This window comes from Sarcophilus harrisii, chromosome 3 (genome assembly GCF_902635505.1).
Source record: "Sarcophilus harrisii chromosome 3, mSarHar1.11, whole genome shotgun sequence".
Taxonomy (NCBI): domain Eukaryota; kingdom Metazoa; phylum Chordata; class Mammalia; order Dasyuromorphia; family Dasyuridae; genus Sarcophilus; species Sarcophilus harrisii.
In genome coordinates this window covers 388,332,751-388,350,886 of record NC_045428.1, presented here as the reverse complement: position 1 = coordinate 388,350,886, position 18,136 = coordinate 388,332,751, and the positions used below count along the sequence as shown (strand labels likewise).

At 33.5% G+C, this 18,136-nt stretch overlaps 1 protein-coding gene across 5 annotated transcripts in view; it reads left to right on the top strand.

The window, feature by feature from the left end:
• The first annotated feature begins 353 nt into the window (after positions 1–353).
• DNAJC10 (DnaJ heat shock protein family (Hsp40) member C10) overlaps positions 354–18,136 on the top strand; it is a 37,178-nt gene continuing 19,395 nt past the window's right edge. Inside the window, exons 1-12 of one of the 5 annotated variants that reach the window (XM_031960358.1) lie at positions 354–529; positions 1,243–1,328; positions 1,529–1,596; positions 3,006–3,362; positions 5,341–5,506; positions 6,943–6,993; positions 13,908–13,990; positions 14,259–14,390; positions 14,994–15,087; positions 15,743–15,820; positions 16,291–16,334; positions 16,857–16,994. In XM_031960358.1, coding sequence (XP_031816218.1) covers positions 3,156–3,362; positions 5,341–5,506; positions 6,943–6,993; positions 13,908–13,990; positions 14,259–14,390; positions 14,994–15,087; positions 15,743–15,820; positions 16,291–16,334; positions 16,857–16,994 — 993 coding nt within the window. In that variant the 5' untranslated portion in view covers positions 354–529; positions 1,243–1,328; positions 1,529–1,596; positions 3,006–3,155. Of the gene's footprint in view, positions 530–693; positions 759–1,092; positions 1,329–1,528; positions 1,597–3,005; positions 3,363–5,340; positions 5,507–6,942; positions 6,994–13,907; positions 13,991–14,258; positions 14,391–14,993; positions 15,088–15,742; positions 15,821–16,290; positions 16,335–16,856; positions 16,995–18,136 lie in introns of those variants that run through there. The other 4 variants (XM_031960359.1, XM_003764026.4, XM_023499324.2 and 1 more) reach the window with 4 other exon arrangements.

Sequence of the window (18,136 nt, the reverse complement as noted above, 5' to 3'; positions counted from 1 at the left end):
AAAGCGTCCCAGGACAGGAGAGGCAGGGACGCTCCCCAACCTAGGACGGGCGGTCCCTTTCTCCTGACTTAGCCTCTAGCTTCTAAGTCACCATGGAGATGGGAGGGGGGGGGAGCATCCAGGGAGCTCCGCCTTCCCCGTGAGCGAGCAGCCAAGGCCGGCTTCTGCTTCACAAAAGCTCGGACCCGGCTTTTTCCGAGATCCGGGTTAGGCCTGGAGCCGGAACCAAAGCCGGAACAGGACACGTCAGCCGTGGCGAGCCGGCCGAGTCTCGTAGGCTCCGGCGATCCCCGTCGCCCTCTTCTCCTCCGCCCCAGCGCCTCTCCCACAATGCTCCGCGACTGCCTGCCCAAACCACGCCTCTCATTCTCTCGGCCCGCCCCTCCCACCCCGCCTGGCCGCCAGCCCGGAGGAGCTCCCTGGGCTGCCAGCCGGGCTGCAGTCTCTTCCTCCTCCTCTTCCTCCCTTTCTCCCTCCGCTTCCTTCTCGGGCTGCCCCCTCGGCTGCCGGCCGGGCGGCTGTCGGACTAGTACGTACCCCCTTCTCCCGAACCGCCGCGGACACCCTTCCCCCGAGCGCTCTCGTCCTCCGGGCCCCTGAGCGGGTGGGCAAGAGGTCGGGTGGTTTCTGAGGGGGCTCTCGGGGCGGAGACAAAGGCCCGAGGCGTCCGGCCCCCTGAGGGGAAGCCCGGCCCGTGAGAAATGGCCCCGGGAGGAGCGGCGTGACTTGGCGGGACAAGGCCCCTTGTCTCAGGAAAGGTGATGCGAAAGTTGTAGCCTCCGCCCCTCCCTCGGCCGTCCGCCTTATCTTCCTCTCGGGCCTCTCCTTCCCAGAGCGGTGCCCGTGCCGCCGGCTTCCTTCCCAGGCACCCCTCGGTGGTACTTGTGTCGCCGCCGGTGGGTCCCCCGAGCGCGCTTCCCACGGCTCTTGGCTCGCCACGCTCGGCCCAGCGCGGATTGTCACCGCTTTCTGTTGCCCGCAGCCTCGATTTGCGCTCCGCCGCCCTCCTCCAGCCTGAGAGATCGGGGGCCCTCCCAACCCCGGCCCCGGGCCTGGAGAAGGGAGCAAGAGGAGAGGGAACCGGCCCCCTCTTTCCTAGTGTATGAATCTGCAATCAGATACACCGCGTCCAGGGACTGAGATTTGTACAGGAGTGCTAACAGAGGTCTCAGTGTACCTGAGTCAAGGTTTTGTTAGTTTTAGTAATTAGCGTTGTTTTGCTTTTTCTTGACATTTTTGCAGCCTCGGTATTTATTCCTAGCTTGTGTGGCTGTATATAGTGGGGAAAGGGAGGAAATGGATTAGAGCTGAGGACCAGCAAAACACAGGTAAGAAATATAACACAAAGATATATGCTTTTTTAATATATATATATATATATAAACTTAGAACGATAATAGCTAACATTTTTATTGCATATTAATTTATTATTTATATAATTTAGGGTTATTTATATAATTATTTATATTGCATATTGCACAAGGCTTTACCGATTTTAACCTCACTTTTTTTCTTACAATCTTGCGAGGTTGATACTCTCACTAAGAAGAAACTGAGGCAGACATTTTCTGTGACTTTTCCAAGGTCACACAACTAGTAAGTGAACTTGCATCTGCTTGATTATTCCATATTAGTCCTCTATCTACTGTGCAGACTTAATTGATGAAAAAGACCAGAAGAGGAACTGAGATTGACAGTGTTCTGTTTGAGTTTTATGATGATGATGATGATAGTAGCGTTTAAATAGTACTTGATTTCTCACTTGATTTCACAACAAATACTGTGAGATAAGATGCTATTATCTCCATTGAAAAATGAAGATAAGGATGGTAAAATGCTTTGTCCATTGTCACACAGCTAGTAAGTGTCTGAAGCATGTAACAGCACTATGTATGGCACATTGTAGGTGCTTAATAAATGTCAGTTAATTGGTCAATTATTTTACTCTTTTGTTAATTAACAAGCATTTCCTTTATCGTTCTCTGCTGTCCAATTAAAAAAAAAAAGCAAAGAAACCCTTCATAACAAATGTGCATAATCAAGAACTCTATTGGTTTTTAAAGGACTTTGTGACTAAAGTTTGTTACTCTGAATTTATTGTTATCTAAGTGAAGTTGGTTTTGCTGTATTAGATTGTAAATGTATTTAATTGCAATGTGGATTCCATTTTATAAGTAAATTTATATACAACACAATGCAACCCCTAAATTGTCGTTACTAATTGAGTTTCCTTGAGAAGTTAGGAGAAAGTAGTCTAATATATAAATTACTCATCAAAATAAGTTGAGAATTCTTATATATATCTATTAAAATCTATTTCTTGGGCAGGGCAGATGAATAGAGCACTGTGCTTGGAATCACAAAGACTCATCTTTATGAGTTCAGATCAGGACTCCGACACTTCCTATTTTAAGACCAGATAGTGATTTGCCTAGGCGAGTCACTTAATTCTACTTGCCTCAGTTTCTCATTTGTAAAATGAGATATAAAAGAAAATAGCAATCCACTACAGTATCTTATCAGGAAAACCCAAAATAGTGTCATAGAGTCAGACACAACTGAAATTATTGAAGAACAAAATTTCTTGGGCAATTGAGGGGACTCTCTTTTGAGCCTTACTTATCTCCCCCACTATCAGCTTCCTGGGAAACAACTTGATAAAAGTGAAATTTAGTTAAAATGATCGTCAATTAAAGAGGAAAAGAAATTGGAGATTATTGGGACATTTAGATATTGAATTCATGTGTAGGAGTTTTCTTGATCATTCTTTTTGATTGGCAGCTTCATCTTTTGTCTCCCTGAGTTATTGCACAAAATTCCATTTGATTTCTGAAGCAGAGCTGTTCCCCTTAGTGAGCCTAAGGGATTGACTTTATTTGCTTATATAGACAGGTATAGCCACATAGCACAACTAAAAGTTCTAATCTAATCATTTGATAAATAAGTTCTGTCATTTACTTTTGTAGTTGAAATAGATTTTAAATTCCCGATTTACTACTTTTCAGGTTACAATTTTCACAGAAGACCAGGCTTCATTTATGGACTAATATGGACTTCATCTCTCAAAGTACAGTACTAGATTTAAAGTTCAACCTGAACTGACTGTAATAGCCTAATATTTACTTGAATTAGAACTTATGTAAGAAAAAAAAAGGATGGAAGGGTGGTTAAAGAAAGAAGATTGTATTAGAGACAAGAAAAGGACTCTTCTCTGTTTCTTAATTTTAGTATACCTAACTACTTTAGTCTACACTGATAAGGATTTTTACAGTTTACTTGGAATATCTAAAGAAGCAAATAGTAGAGAAATAAGACAAGCTTTCAAGAAGCTTGCATTGAAGTTACATCCTGATAAAAATCCGGTAGGTACAAATTATTTTTACGCATCTTTGATAAAGTTACTGAAATGATAGGATGTTTAATAAAACTGTTTTATCTCATTTTGAATATTTTTTAAATCCTTTCATAAATTTAGAATTTTAAGTGATGCATATTGAGGCATTATTTTTACACATCTTTGATAAAGTTACTGAAATGATAGGATGTTTAATAAAACTGTTTTACCTCATTTTGAATATTTTTTAATCCTGTCATAAATTTAGAATTTTAAATGATGCATATTGATGCATTAGAACTACAATATATATTTTTTCACTTGCTATGTTAGAAAAGAGAAGCTGTAACAGCTGAAGGACTGTTAATGAAGACATTAAATGGTTTATGCCAAAATATCCCCCATATATATGTGTATGTATATGTATATGTGTGTGTGTGTGTGTGTGTGTGTGTGTGTGTGTGTGTGTGTGTGTGTGTATGTGTATATGGCATCTAGGACTATTAATATAAATGCAGCAATAGTGCAACAATTGAAGGGAAACTGATTATTTTAAACATTTTAGAAAATAAATTTGTTTCATTTGTTTCTTTCCCTGGAGGACACATTGTGTATGTGTGAAAGAGAGAGATAATTATAATATTATAACTTAGATAAGCTCTTAACAGTGATTAAAAATAAAGAATAGTTGCTTTTTTTTTTTTTTTTTTGCTAATACAGTTGGGAGAAAACAACTTGAAAGAGTTTATAAACTTATGTAAAGTTAACAAACTTACAAACAAAATATCAAGTATTTTAAGGGTACTATCAACCAAAACTGTAACTTCAGCTATTTTTGAGAAATAAATAACAATTCAAAATGGATTTACAATTTATCTACTACTTCTCATTCTTAAACTAAATGAGTTTCTTAATCTTTCATCAGGGTAAAGGAGGAAGAAATCATAAGTAGGTTATACTTGATACAACTTTGTAATTGCAAACATTTTTAAAGGTGAACAGATTGTTTACATAATAGAGTAAAACAATTCAGGGCACTTTGAATTACATGGATGCACAAGGTCTACTTTCTACTTCATTTGATGTTTTTGTTGTCAGTTCTCTTTTAATAGAAGTTATTTTTATTTTTAACTTCTCAAATGAAAGGTTTCTCTCCTATGCCATTAAATCTAGGCCTGCCATGTAAAAAGTGTCATTAAAATATAATAACTTGCTTCTAGAACATTTATAATTTATAACTTATGTATTCATAACTAATGAATAGTATTTCAAAGACTTATATTGAATTATTCTTAATTCTTAGTACACTGATTTTATATCTTTCCACAGTTGCAAAATAGTTTTTTATCATATGTTGAAATGAACTATATAATTGATGTTGCTACCATGATTTATGTTTTGGTTAGGTTTTAGTAAGGTGACCACATTATGTTTTTTTAGAAGATTTAGTAATCTTTTTTTCCTCAAATGCATTCCTTGAATGTTACATGTATCTATACTATCTGGCCACATTTGGAGGTAGTAGTAAAAGTGAAGTAAAGTCAGGGATTACTAGTAAATATGTAACATTTGGCCTTACAGAAAGAAAATAATGGACATAAAATATACTTTTAAGGTTAATCTACATTATTAATTTTTTATCACTTCCTCAAATTTAGACAGTCATTAAACAGTAAATCAACCTGTTAATTGTAGTTTCTTAACTGATTTCCTAAAAGGTTCACATTAAAAGTTAAAGAAAGAAGTTTGAACTAATCCTAGCACATCCTTAGAGGAGACATTGCTTATTTTTTAATATCCTTCTCATACTTTATAATGGTTATAAGATATAGAAAATAGGTTTCAACCTTTAGCATCTTTGTGTCATTTACTCTTTCTATTTTGTCATCAGTGTCATAACACTGATACTTTCCCAAGATTTCTTGAATAAATTCTGTAGCTGGGCTGTAAGTGATAAACCTAAGTTTGTGACTTTGTAACTAGTGTCTACCATTTTTCTTTACTAGAATAACCCAAATGCTCATGAAGACTTTTTGAAAATAAATAGAGCATATGAAGTATTGAAAGATGAAGATCTTCGGAAAAAATATGATAAATATGGAGAAAAAGGACTTGAGGATAATCAAGAAAGGGGCCAGTATGAAAGCTGGAACTATTATCGATATGATTTTGGTAAGACACTTTTATGATAACTTAACAAAATTTGTGGTTCTTAATTAAGATTATATTGAAGGCTTTAGTTTTTATTTTGTAAACCTTAAAGCACCATATAATAACTCTGATTGATCTGTTTACTTGTTTCTCCCATTATTACTATGTCATAGTATTCAAATAAAATTAAATATCTTATTAGATATATTATTGACATAATTTTGAGGGTAGTAAATCATCTTCTGGTTATTGTTTTAATTAAAACAATTGGTGGTTGTTTATTTTTTTTTAATTCACAGTAATATCCTAAGTCTATCTTTTGAGATATCTTTTGAATATTTGCAAGAAGTAATTCTTTTAATAAAAGTTGGGATTCCCCTTGAATTTAATTGTAGGACAAACCTCTATATCAAACATGCTATACTTCATGTGCGCTCTAATAAAAGCCTCTGTGGGTTGAGAAAGTAGCAAAAACACAAAAATTGAAGTTAAGATAAAAAGACTTAAGTAGGGATGAAGTCCAAAAGAGCAACAAATCGGGGAGGAGAGTAGAAGAGAATGGGTAGATTCAGACCCTAGATAGGGTCCTTCAGTACTCAGTAGTTCTCGAATGCAATCTTAGTATGCTTTTGGCATCAAATTAAATATCATTTAGCAGTTTTAGAACATAAAATATATAAAGGGAAATTTTAATGTCTAGATATTCTTTAGTGCAAAAATATTCAATTCTCATTAGCTTCACGGTGTAAAATATCATGCATGTTTACAATTAATTTGGCTTCATAATTAGCTTTTGGTACTTCGTTGAAAGTCAGCATGGCTTAGTGTTATGGACCTGGCCTTGGAAGTCCCACTAATTAACACACACTGACTGTAATCCTTGTTAAGTCACTTCGCCTCTTTATACTCTCTCACAAATCTGTAAGTGGCTTCTAGATGGATCAACGGATTGAGGACCTCGAGTCAGACCTAAGGTCACAGCTTCAAAAACTTACTTGCTTTGTATCTTTGAGCAGTTTGCTTAACCCATTTTTTATCTGTAAAATGAGGATAATAACACATCTCAGGGTGGATATCTATACTTGAAAATCACAAGTCTAATTAAAAAAATGTTTAGCATTTAAAAAAATAAAATACTCAACAGAATTTTTTTTGATTCAACAAATGTTAAATATGTTAAAGATATATTCTTTCCTGATTAATTTATATAAAATTAATGTATTAAGCAGTTTCATGAAATCATTATACTCAAGCTTTATTTTTCATGCATTAAATGTGTTACTGATAGTATTCATTTTGGACTTCTCCTTTAGCATTTCTATGCATGTTCTTTTCAAGTGTAAATAAGATTTAGGATATTCTGATTTTTGTAGAAACAGTACTCAAACTTTACTCTAAATGTAATTTATATTTTCTTTTGTAATTTTGTATTTATATGTATGTCCTTTTACAACTAGGTATTTACGATGATGATCCTGAAATTATAACCTTGGACAGAAGAGAATTTGGTAAGGCTGTAAGAGCATATAACTTTATCAGAGCATTGTGATGATGTTGATGCTATTAGTAAGCAAAACTATTTTGTCCATATTATGTATAATTTTTTATTCACATTTTTCCTTTGTGCAGCTGAAGTGGCAGATTTTTATTTGAATTGCTAAAAGAATGAAGCAGACAAAATTTCCATCTTTAAAAAATATAACAAATTTGGAAATATTTTTAAATCATTACAAAGTACTTATTTTATTATTTGCTTTATTCCTATGTTAGTGACATCACAATGTAGTCCCCATTCTATTTTACAGTAAAGGTTAAAATCTGTTTCTTTTCATTTTGTGCTACCAAACTATATTTGTCATATTTACATTTCCACTGTAACCAGTAGCAATGGGGCTTTGCACATGCCACCTAATTATCTCTGGGTCTCAATTTTTTCATTTCTAAAATGAAAGTAGTTGGAGCCCTCCAATTTTTTTGATTCTGTAAATATCCTGATATCTACTTATCTTTAGGAGAAATGTAATTCATCATGATATTTATTTTTAACAGATAAACCTATAAAGATTCAGGTATTAGAAGTCTCATTTTTGGTAGTGTTAAATTTTATTTAGTATTTTAAAGCAATAGTTCTAACAAATTTTGATCTCAGGACACCTTTTTGTATTTTTAAAAGCTATCGAGGATCCTGAAGAGGTTTGTTTTTGTGTGTTACATAGATCAATATTTACTGTATTAGGAATTAAAATTGATAAAAAAAAATTTTAATAGTTTTAATCATTTAAAAATAACAGTAATAAGCTTATTATGAGTTAACATAAATTTATATGGGGAGAAACCCCTGTTTTCCAAAACAAAAAATTTACTGAAAAGTGTCATTATTTTACAAATTTTTGCATATTTCTTTAATATTTGTCTAAGTAAAAAACAACTGCATTCTAATACCTGTTTTTTGCATTCATCTTCTTGTAATACATTGCTTTAGTTGAAGTATTAAAAAATCCAACCTCACAAAGATAAGTAGTTGAAAAAGGGAAGAGTAACAGGCATAACTTCTTATAAATTTGACTTCAGGGACTGCCTAAAACGTCTGAGATAGCCCAGGGATCTTGGACCATACTTTGAGAACTGCTGATCTAAGTATAATAGAAGTGAAATGTATTTTTATATGCTTATTTTATTAGAAAACACTGTATCATCATACCTAATAATGTTGTGTTAAATATATATCCTGTCATATAGTAAACACATAAGTTGAAATAATTTCAATGGCAAGAATTGTCCATAAGAAGAATGAATATGTAGAGGCAAACTGAGTGACCAGTCAATCAAATGAACATTTTTAAACAGTGTGCCAGGCACTATAATGGGGTCTGTGGACTAAATTCAAGGTCCTTACTTGCTCCTTGGCATTTTCTGGATTAAAAGTCTTCCTATAGAAAATACAGGGTGTTCTGCAGTCTCTTAGTGCAACTTTGTTATTAAAGCTTATTAATCTTTTGAGCTATTAGAACTGGACTAAGACTTTTGGAATGTCATGTGTGTTCACAATCCCCACATAACACTAAAAATGTAAAGTCTAGAGGTTGGGGAATATTGATTTGTGTTTTAGGGGGTATACATCCTATGCATTTTATATTCATCATTATATTTTTGTGGGTAAAGTGACCAAAAGAAAAGTGAGCAAAGTCTGAGCATCGAAAAGTGGCAGAGTGTAACATGAACACTGAATTGGGTGTCAAGGCATGAACTCAGATACTGACTCCTAACACTCTTAATTTGCTATATAACCACAAACAAGTTATTTAAGCTTTTTCAATCTCAGAGTCCTCACCTTAAAATGAAAGGAGTTAGATTAAATCTTAAGAAGTTGATGCAATAAGATAACCAAAGGATAATCTTGCTTATTTTATTTGTTGGTTATCTTACATTAATCAATAAAAAAGTATCTAAGTAAATACTTACAGTATGCCAAGAATTGTGGAGATAACAAAATGTACCCTCAAGTGAGCTTATGTTCTAATGGGGGAAACAACATATACATTTATCAGTATATTTATCAGTGTAAAGTTATATACAAAGTTATCAGAGAGAAAGATAACAGAGGACTGGACAAATTTTCTGTTGGGGGTTATACTTCAATGGAGTCTTAGAGGGAGTTAGGGATTCCAAATGATGGGGATGAGAGAGGAGAGCATTGCACCAGTGAAGGACAATCAGTGCAAAGACAGGAAATGCAGTTTCATGTAAGAAAACAGCAGGTAGGCAATATCCCTAGAGTAGAATATTGTGTGTAGGTAGATAATGTGTAAGACAATTGGAAAAGAGGGGGCAAGGTTGTGAAGTGTTTTAAATGCCGAGCAGAGGTTTTTTTGATCCTCGAGTTAATAGGGAGCCAATCTAATTAACTAAATAAAAGAGTGACACCTTTATAATCTAAAAATCATTGGAGTCAAGGATGACATTGAAGTTGCAAACTAAGATTGACTAGGATCATGATGCCCTCAACAGTAACAGGAAAGTTCAGAGAGGAGGCATGGGTTTGAAAGGAAAGATAATAAATTTTGCTTTGAACACCAATATGAAATCTTATTTTCATTAACCTTAGAATGTTGTGAATCTTACAAAGAGTATACCATGTCTGAAATGTTATTGCCTTATTTTTGTTTCAGAAAATCATTATTGTCCTTCAAAGTGCTATTCAGATGCTACCTCCTATATGAGGTCTTTTCTGACCCCACTACCAATTATCACTCCCTGAAATTAATTTTTATTATTTTCTATATGTTTTTATTTGCCTATTTGTGTAAATATTTTGTCTTCCCCAAAGAATATAAACCCCATGAGGGAAGGGACTTTGGGTTTGTCATGGTATTCCTTTGCACCTTGCCAGGAAATATATAAGATGTATCTTAAGAGTTATTTCTCATGATGTTAGGTAGAATACAAGTATGTCCACAGAGAAATTTTTTCTGTTTTTCTCTAATAAAAAGTTAAAACCCAGGAAGACCTTGCTGCTCTAAGTATAGTTTTATAGTGAAAACATCTTAGGTACCCTAAGAAAAGAAGAAAGGAAATTAATGAGTCATTAGCATTTCCTTTGCCTTCCCCTAAATAATCATGTTCTGTTGTGAAAAAGGAAAGTTTTACATGAGGGTACACTGCAGGTGTAGTTGCCTCAAATATTTCAAAAAGCTTGTTCCAGCTATTTTTAAGAAGCAATTTAATATAGTAACCAGATGTTTAAAAAAAAAAGCTCTGAAATTCAAATTATAGCTCGAGAGAGAAACAGTGAACAAACTAATAATGACTCTCATAACAATAAAATTATTTAAATCTAAATAGAACAATTTAAGAGGAAACCTAAAATATATTCAGTGTATCTCAAATCATTTCAGGACTTGAAATCACATCAAATTTAAAATTCATAATCACAATCTGAAAAATAGAAGGAAAAAAAAAACCTTTGCCAGGTAAATTCCTTAGGTGCATGAAGAAGTGTGTGTGTGTGTGTGTGTGTGTGTGTGTGTGTGTGTGTGTGTGTGTGTGTAATGGAAAAGAAAAGAAAACTTCCTTTAAAATCATGTTAAAATATGAACTTAGTTAACTGGCAAAAATAAGGTTTTTGTCTTAAATTCTTTCCATGAATTATTGTTCAGATTATCATTTTATGTCTTTGGCATTTTTCCCATGAGCAGCATATGATTTTTTTTTTCTTTTTATTTTTTATAACTTTTTATTGACAGAACCCATGCCAGGGTAATTTTTTTTTACAACATTATCCCTTGCACTCACTTCTGCTCCGATTTTTCCCCTCTCTCCCTCCATCCCCTGCCCTAGATGGCAAGCAGTCCTATATATGTTGAATATGTCATAGTATATCCTAGATACAATGTATGTGTGCAGAACCAAACAGTTTTCTTGTTGCACAGGGAGAATTGGATTCAGAATGTAAAAATAACCTGGGAACAAACACAAGAATGCATACAGTTTACATTCATTTCCCAGTGTTTTTTTTCTTTGGGTGTAGCTGCTTCTGTCCATCATTGATCAGTTGAAGCTGAATTAGGTCTCTTTGTCAAAGAAATTTACTTCCATCAGATTACATCTTAATACAGTTTTGTTGTTGACGTATATAATGATCTCCTGGTTCTGCTCATTTCACTTAGCATCAGTTCATGTAAGTCTTTCCAAGCCTCTCTGTATTCATCCTGCTGGTCATTTCTTACAGAAAAATAATATTCCATAACATTCATATGCCACAATTTACCCAACCATTCTCCAATTGAAGGGCATCCATTCATTTTCCAGTTTCTAGCCACTACAAACAGGGCTGCCACAAACATTTTGGCACATACAGGTCCCTTTTCCTTCTTTAGTATCTCCTTGGGATATAAGCCCAGTAGAAACACTGCTGGGTCAAAGGTATGCACAGTTTGATAACTTTTTGGGCATAATTCCAGATTGCTCTCCAGAATGGTTGGATTCGTTCACAACTCCACCAACAATGTATCAGTGTCCCAGTTTTCCCACATCCCTCCAAAATCATCATTATTTTTTCCTGTCATCTTAGCCAATCTGACAGGTGTGTAGTGGTATCTCAGAGTTGTCTTAATTTGCATTTCTCTGATTAATAATGACTTGGAGCATCTTTTCATATGACTAGAAATAGTTTCAATTTCTTCATCTGAAAATTGTCTGTTCATATCCTTTGACCATTTGTCAATTGGAGAATGACTTGGTTTCTTATAAATTACAGTCAGTTCTCTTTATATTTTGGAAATGAGGCCTTTATCAGAACCTTTAACTGTGAAGATGTTTTCCTAGTTTGTTGCTTCCCTTCTAATCTTGTTTGCATTAGTTTTGTTTGTACAGAAGCTTTTTAATTTGATGCAATCAAAATTTTCTATTTTGTGATCAGTAATGGTCTCTAGTTCATCTTTGGTCACAAATTTCTTCCTCCTCCACAAGTCTGAGAGATAAACTATCCTATGTTCCTCCAGTTTGTTTATAATCTTGTTCTTTATATCTAAATCATGGACCCATTTTGATCTTATCTTGGTATACGGTGTTAAATGTGGGTCTATGCCTAATTTCGAGCAGCATATGATTTAGCTCTTCACATTGTCTTCTAAACTGAATCAGTGATACGTATACAGAATACTATGGCATCTTTGCTTTACTGTGATGTTAAAAGATTTACAAGTTCTTCAATCTCATCTCTTCCTACTGAACTAGCATCTTCCCTATTGTTTTCAGTTTTTTCCATTCTTAAAGTTTTTTCACTTGACCATGCATCTATTATTCTCCCTTTCACAACCAATTTCCAAGAAAGTTTTCTACACTCATTGTTTCTATTTCTCCACTTCTACTCATTTCTCATTCTTTTGCATTCTGGCTTGTAACACCACCATTTGACTTGACACTGTTCTTTACAAGATTATTTTCGGTGGAACTAAAGTTTTCTATTACCAGCTGTTTGCTAAATCCATCCCCATGGGTATGTCCCATAGGAATCTTACCTTTAACATGTACAAAATGGAATTCATTTTCCTAAAACCTTACTCATATTTTCTCTATTGATGACACCATGATTATTTCAGTCATTCTATTTGAAATTTTGAAATCCTCCTTAACCCTTTTCATCCCTTATAAACCAAATCATTTGCCAATTTTTGGCCTTCTTAACTCCACAACACCTGTTGAACTTTTTCCTTTTCACTCAAAGCTTCTATTCTGGTTCAAGCCTTTATCATCTTTCACCTGGATTACTGCAATAGATTCCTAATTGATTTACCAACTTCTTTTTTATCTCTCTAATCAATCCTTCACACAGCTGCCAAATCAATATTCTAAAATACACATCTGTTTCACCTTCTATTCAGAAATTTTCAGTGATTCCATATTGTCTCTAGGTTGTAAAATTAAAAACCTCAACCTGAAATTTGAAGTATTATACAATTTGGATTTCTCCTATCTTCCTAGGCTTATTTAATTCCCCTCCACAATCTCCCTGTTCCAATTAAAACTATCATAGCAGTCCTTTATCATGACACTCTTTTGCCACCTCTGGCCTTGCAGAGTGGTCCCCTTATGTATGTGTGAAAGGTGCTCCTTCTCTCATCTGCTTCATGGAATTCATAACTTCCTTCTATGTGAGACTCTTACCAATTCCCTCTCAGGTGTTAGCTTTCTCTTAAAATTAATATGCATTGCTTACTAGTGTGTTCATTATATCCCAACCAAGTGGCATGTTAATAGTTCCTTGAAGGCAAAGACTTTTTAATTTTTGCCTTTGTATCCCCAATACCTAAAACAGTACTTGGCATAAAGTAGGTATTCAATAAATGCTTACTGGTTGATTGAAAAAGAGACCAGAAGAATATTTTGTGAGCAGGCCCAGTTCATTCTCCTTGTTTTAACTTTTTGCAGTTTTATATCTGGAATTTCCCCACTATTGACTAAAATGAGTCAACTCGAAAAAGAGATTGGTTAGTGTTGAAAGAGTAAAGGGTAGGGGATACAGTGGTTAAAGTACCAGCCCTGAAATCAGGAGAACCTGAATTCAATCTAGTTTCAGATACTTGACAATTAACTAGCTGTATAACCCTAGGTAAGTCATTTAACCAACCCCAATTGCCTGCCAAAAATAAAAATAAAAAAGGTTAAGAGAGGAAAAGGAAGACATCATTTTAATATTTCCTCATAAGTTAAGACAGCCTTATGCCTTACACTAAGAAAATCAGGCAAAGAAGTATGACATATTAACTGGTTTTTCAAAAATAAATGAATTTTTTTAAATTTATATATATTTTTTTGTGAGCAGGAAACAAACATGTAATTTAAACCAAAACATTCAGGAATCCTTTTTTTTTTTTTTTTTTTAATAAATCATTTTAATTTGATTTTTTCATGTGCTTTTTAGATGCTGCTGTTAATTCTGGAGAGCTATGGTTCATAAATTTCTACTCCCCAGGATGTTCACACTGCCATGATTTAGCTCCCACAGTATGTATTCATCTAGCATCTTACCATTAGGTTTTTCATTTTTCATTTCCAGCAAAATTTTTGATTTGATCATTTAAAAAATTATTTTGTTGTCAGAAGTCTTTTCAGTCAGAAATAAATAGAATTTAGAATATGATTTTGCTTCCATAAATGCAAAGTTTTATTTGCTTTTTCATTTTCTCCCTATAATCCTTTGGAAAAGGCAATGAATTAAATCTCATGAAAAGTAAAAAAAAACAAACTTTTTTTTTCTTTTCTTTTGTCTTAGTGGAGGGAATTTGCTAAAGAAATGGATGGTTTATTTCGCATTGGAGCTGTAAATTGTGGTGATGATAGAATGCTTTGCCGAATGAAAGGAATCAAGAGTTATCCAAGCCTCTACATTTTCAAATCTGAAGCAGTAAGAAAAAAATTAGCTTTTCCTGAAAATGGTCATTATAAAGGAATAAAATAAGAATTGCAAAGAAAATCCATAAATTTAGAAAGAATTTCAATTGTAAAAACCTTATTTTAAACATCATATCTAACTTCTGTAGTTATGATTGTATTCTTCTGTTAGACATTTTTTTAAGTTACTACTTCCACATATCATCATACTTTATATTTTGCAGGGTTTTTTTTTTTTTTATAAAATTAAGGCTATTGTATTTAATATTTGGATATTTTATTACAAATAAAATAAACCCCATTGTCTGTTTTTCTTAAGCTTTAAATGATGGCATTATCTGGCTGTTATTAAAATAATTTCATGTCACTGAAAATTAGGGTACAAAACTGCCTGACTCTCTAAGTTTTCTGGCAGTGGCATTTTTTTTCCCTAAAATAAATCCACAATTCTTTTTTTTAATGAAAATTTTTTTTAAAGTTATCAGTTATTATGCTTACTAATATTTAATTAGTTTCTATTTAAGAAACTTCAGAATTTGGTATTAATTATATTGGGGGCTCATGAGAATAATATATTTTAAAAATAAAATTTTTTTTTTACTATTTTTAAAAATAGAATCCAGTGAAGTATTTTGGAGAGAGATCAAAAGATCACTTAGTGAATTTTGCCATGCGGTATGTCACAAGCACAGTGACAGAATTATGGGCAGGTAATTTACTTCATCAGTTTAATCCTAATGCCTGTTTATTTTTAATAATAAGCATAACACAAATTGCTTTTAAAACCTCTTTTCAGATTTTATACAAGAAGTCATACAGCTACTTAATTTCTTACCTAAATAATATGTTTTGTGACAAATCACAATTCTTTTTATAGAACTTACTATGATAATGAATACTAATGAGATTAGACTTGGAGACTGGGAAAAGAGGGATAGCTAAGAGCTAGATTTTGCAAAGAGAAAACCTCTTTTTCAAAATAGAGGGGTTTCTTGGGGGGGGATTAAATTTGTTTAATTATATTACATCATATCATATTTTTATTACTTTTGAATATGGTTTTCCAACTTTTAGAAAATTAGCTGTTATTCTTATTCCTGTCACTGACTTTCTAACATTGGCCAAATCATTTAACCACACTAAACTCACCCTATGAAATAAGAACATAATAGCTAAAAGATAACAGTTAATTGAATGAGTTCAGGGAACATTGGAATGTATTAAGTAACATTTACATTAATTTAAAAGTTTTTATGCTAATTTGAATATTATGACACAATCATGAAAGAAAATATTGAAATATATTCCTAATTGTTTTTATGTGTCTGTGTATTTGTGTCTGTCTGTGATTTTTTTTTTTTAAAGGAAATTTTGTTAATGCCATCGAAACTGCCTTTGCCTCTGGTGTTGGCTGGCTCATCACTTTTTGTGCTAAGACAGGAGGTAGAAATATTTATTTTCTTATTATGGTGAAGAGACAATATTTTAGTTTGATCTTGCATTTAAAAAAAAAAGGTTTGAAAAACAAAAGAAATCTGTTTACATAGGCTACTCAGAAAGTTGGTGTCTATATGTCAGAAATGCTTTCTTGTACAAGAAAGCAAAGTGGTAAAACGTAGCATGCAGTGGAAAAAATCAAAATATTAAACTGTATCTTTATTTTCATGGCAGCTTATGTGTAAATCATATCAAATTCTCTTGACCATGCTATTATATCTAGTTAGAACAAAGGTCAGAATCAACACTAAATAAGAATTTTTTTAAGAAGGCTGAAGATTAGAAGACATGACAGACAATTACACCACCTTCAAATCTAACATTTTTCAAACAAGCTATTAATGCCAAAAATTGAGAAGTAGAAGAAAAGATGATGACTTTATAAAACTATGATAATTTCTTTCCCTTTATTTCAGACTGCTTGAGTTCACAGACACGTCTTAAACTAGCTGGCATGTTGGTAAGCAGAAATAAACTTTGTTAAAAGTACACCAATTAAGTTAAGTAATATACTTGCACTTTTGTTATATTTACCAACAATTGAACTTCTAAAAATTTCTGTTGATATCAGTAAATTGGGTCAACCATATCAAATAAAAACTAGAAGGGAAGTTGTATTATATGTAGAATTTGTTTTGAAGGTTTAGTGGTTGATTTCCCCCCTCCCCCCATGTTAAAAATAGAATAATATCAGTAATATGGTGAGTATATTTTTTGATTCACGTGGAAATGAAACAGATTGACCCAAGTCAAAAATAATATGATAAATAGTATGAAAATTTGTTATTTCAAGGTGTCTAAGAAGAATCTATTTTTAAAATAAGAGCCTTAAATTCTAGTAGTATGATTTTGCTTCCTAAATAATAATTTTTAAATGTTTTCCTGCATAGTATACAGCTTTCAGAAGTTTTCAATTTACGTATTTTTCAGTTGGTAAATTTTGTTTCAGTTTTTTCTTTTCTTTTCTTTTTTTACCCCTTAGGAAGGCCTTGTTAATGTGGGCTGGATGGATTGTGGCACCCAAGGTGAACTATGTAAAAGTCTAGACATCACTTCAAGTACTACAGCTTATTTTCCGCCTGGGGCCACCTTAACTAACAAAGAAAAAGGAGGTGTTTTGGTATGATTCAATTTTAAATAATTTCTGTGGGTTGTCATTTTGTCAGGTGGTCAAGTTGTAAAATCAGTTTTCATTTATCTATGTATAGAGCATACTTAAGAAAAATAACCACTTTCTGCAAATGAGGTCAAATAAAGGCGAAGTATAGAATGGCTCTCAGCTATTGATTCCTGAAATGGTCCTTCTTTTAATACTAAAAGTGCCAGATGCATCAATTGATACAAAAAAAAGATCATTTTAATTTTACTCCGAAATAAAAATTTTCATCCTGTGTCTATTTTCTTTGCCTTATGAATAAAAAAAATGCATGATGTCATCATGCAATTTGGTCCTTGAAAATATTCTGAAATTCTGGTCCATCTAGAATGCAGCCCCAAATCACCTTTGCTTTTTAGACTTCTATGTCATTGTGCTGATTCCCATTGACCTTGCAAGGTCAGTCTGCTTTTTAACTTTGCTTCCTACATCCTGTATTTTTAAAATTTATTTTCTGAACCTGTGTAAGGCTTTGTACTTAACTTTATTTGGCATAATCTTATTAGATTAATCTCATTGCTTTAACCTGTTAAAATGTTTTAAGATTCTAACTCAGTCATATGGAGTATTAGATGTACCTCCCAATTCAATTCTATCTCAAATTTGACAGGCCTTTGTCCAAGTGATTGATAAAAACATTAATTAGCACAGGTCCAAGCACAGATCTTTGGGGCTCTTCACGGATGAGATCTTACTACTTTGAACTACTAACAACTATTCTGTTTTTTACAAATTCTGGATTTTCTTCTTTTTTGAAATTGTAGACAATATTTACTGATATTGCTCAGCATTCACATCTTGTTTTTTTTTAGTACCTGAATAATTAAATCATCTGGGCCTTTGTTTTTTAATTCATCAAGCATAACTTAGTATTCTCTAACCAGTGTTTTACTTACTTTGGAGATGAAGTCCTTGCTAGCTATCCTTGTCATATGATTTCCATTGTAAAGCTCATCCTTTTTGGTAGAGAAAAAAGAATCAGAATGAGAGTGGCATATCTACTTTCTTTCTGTTGTGAGTTATCATTCCATTTACCTTGTCCAATTCCTTTTTCTACTCATCTAGCTTTCTTAAAAATGATAACTTGTACTTACATTCTCTTGCCC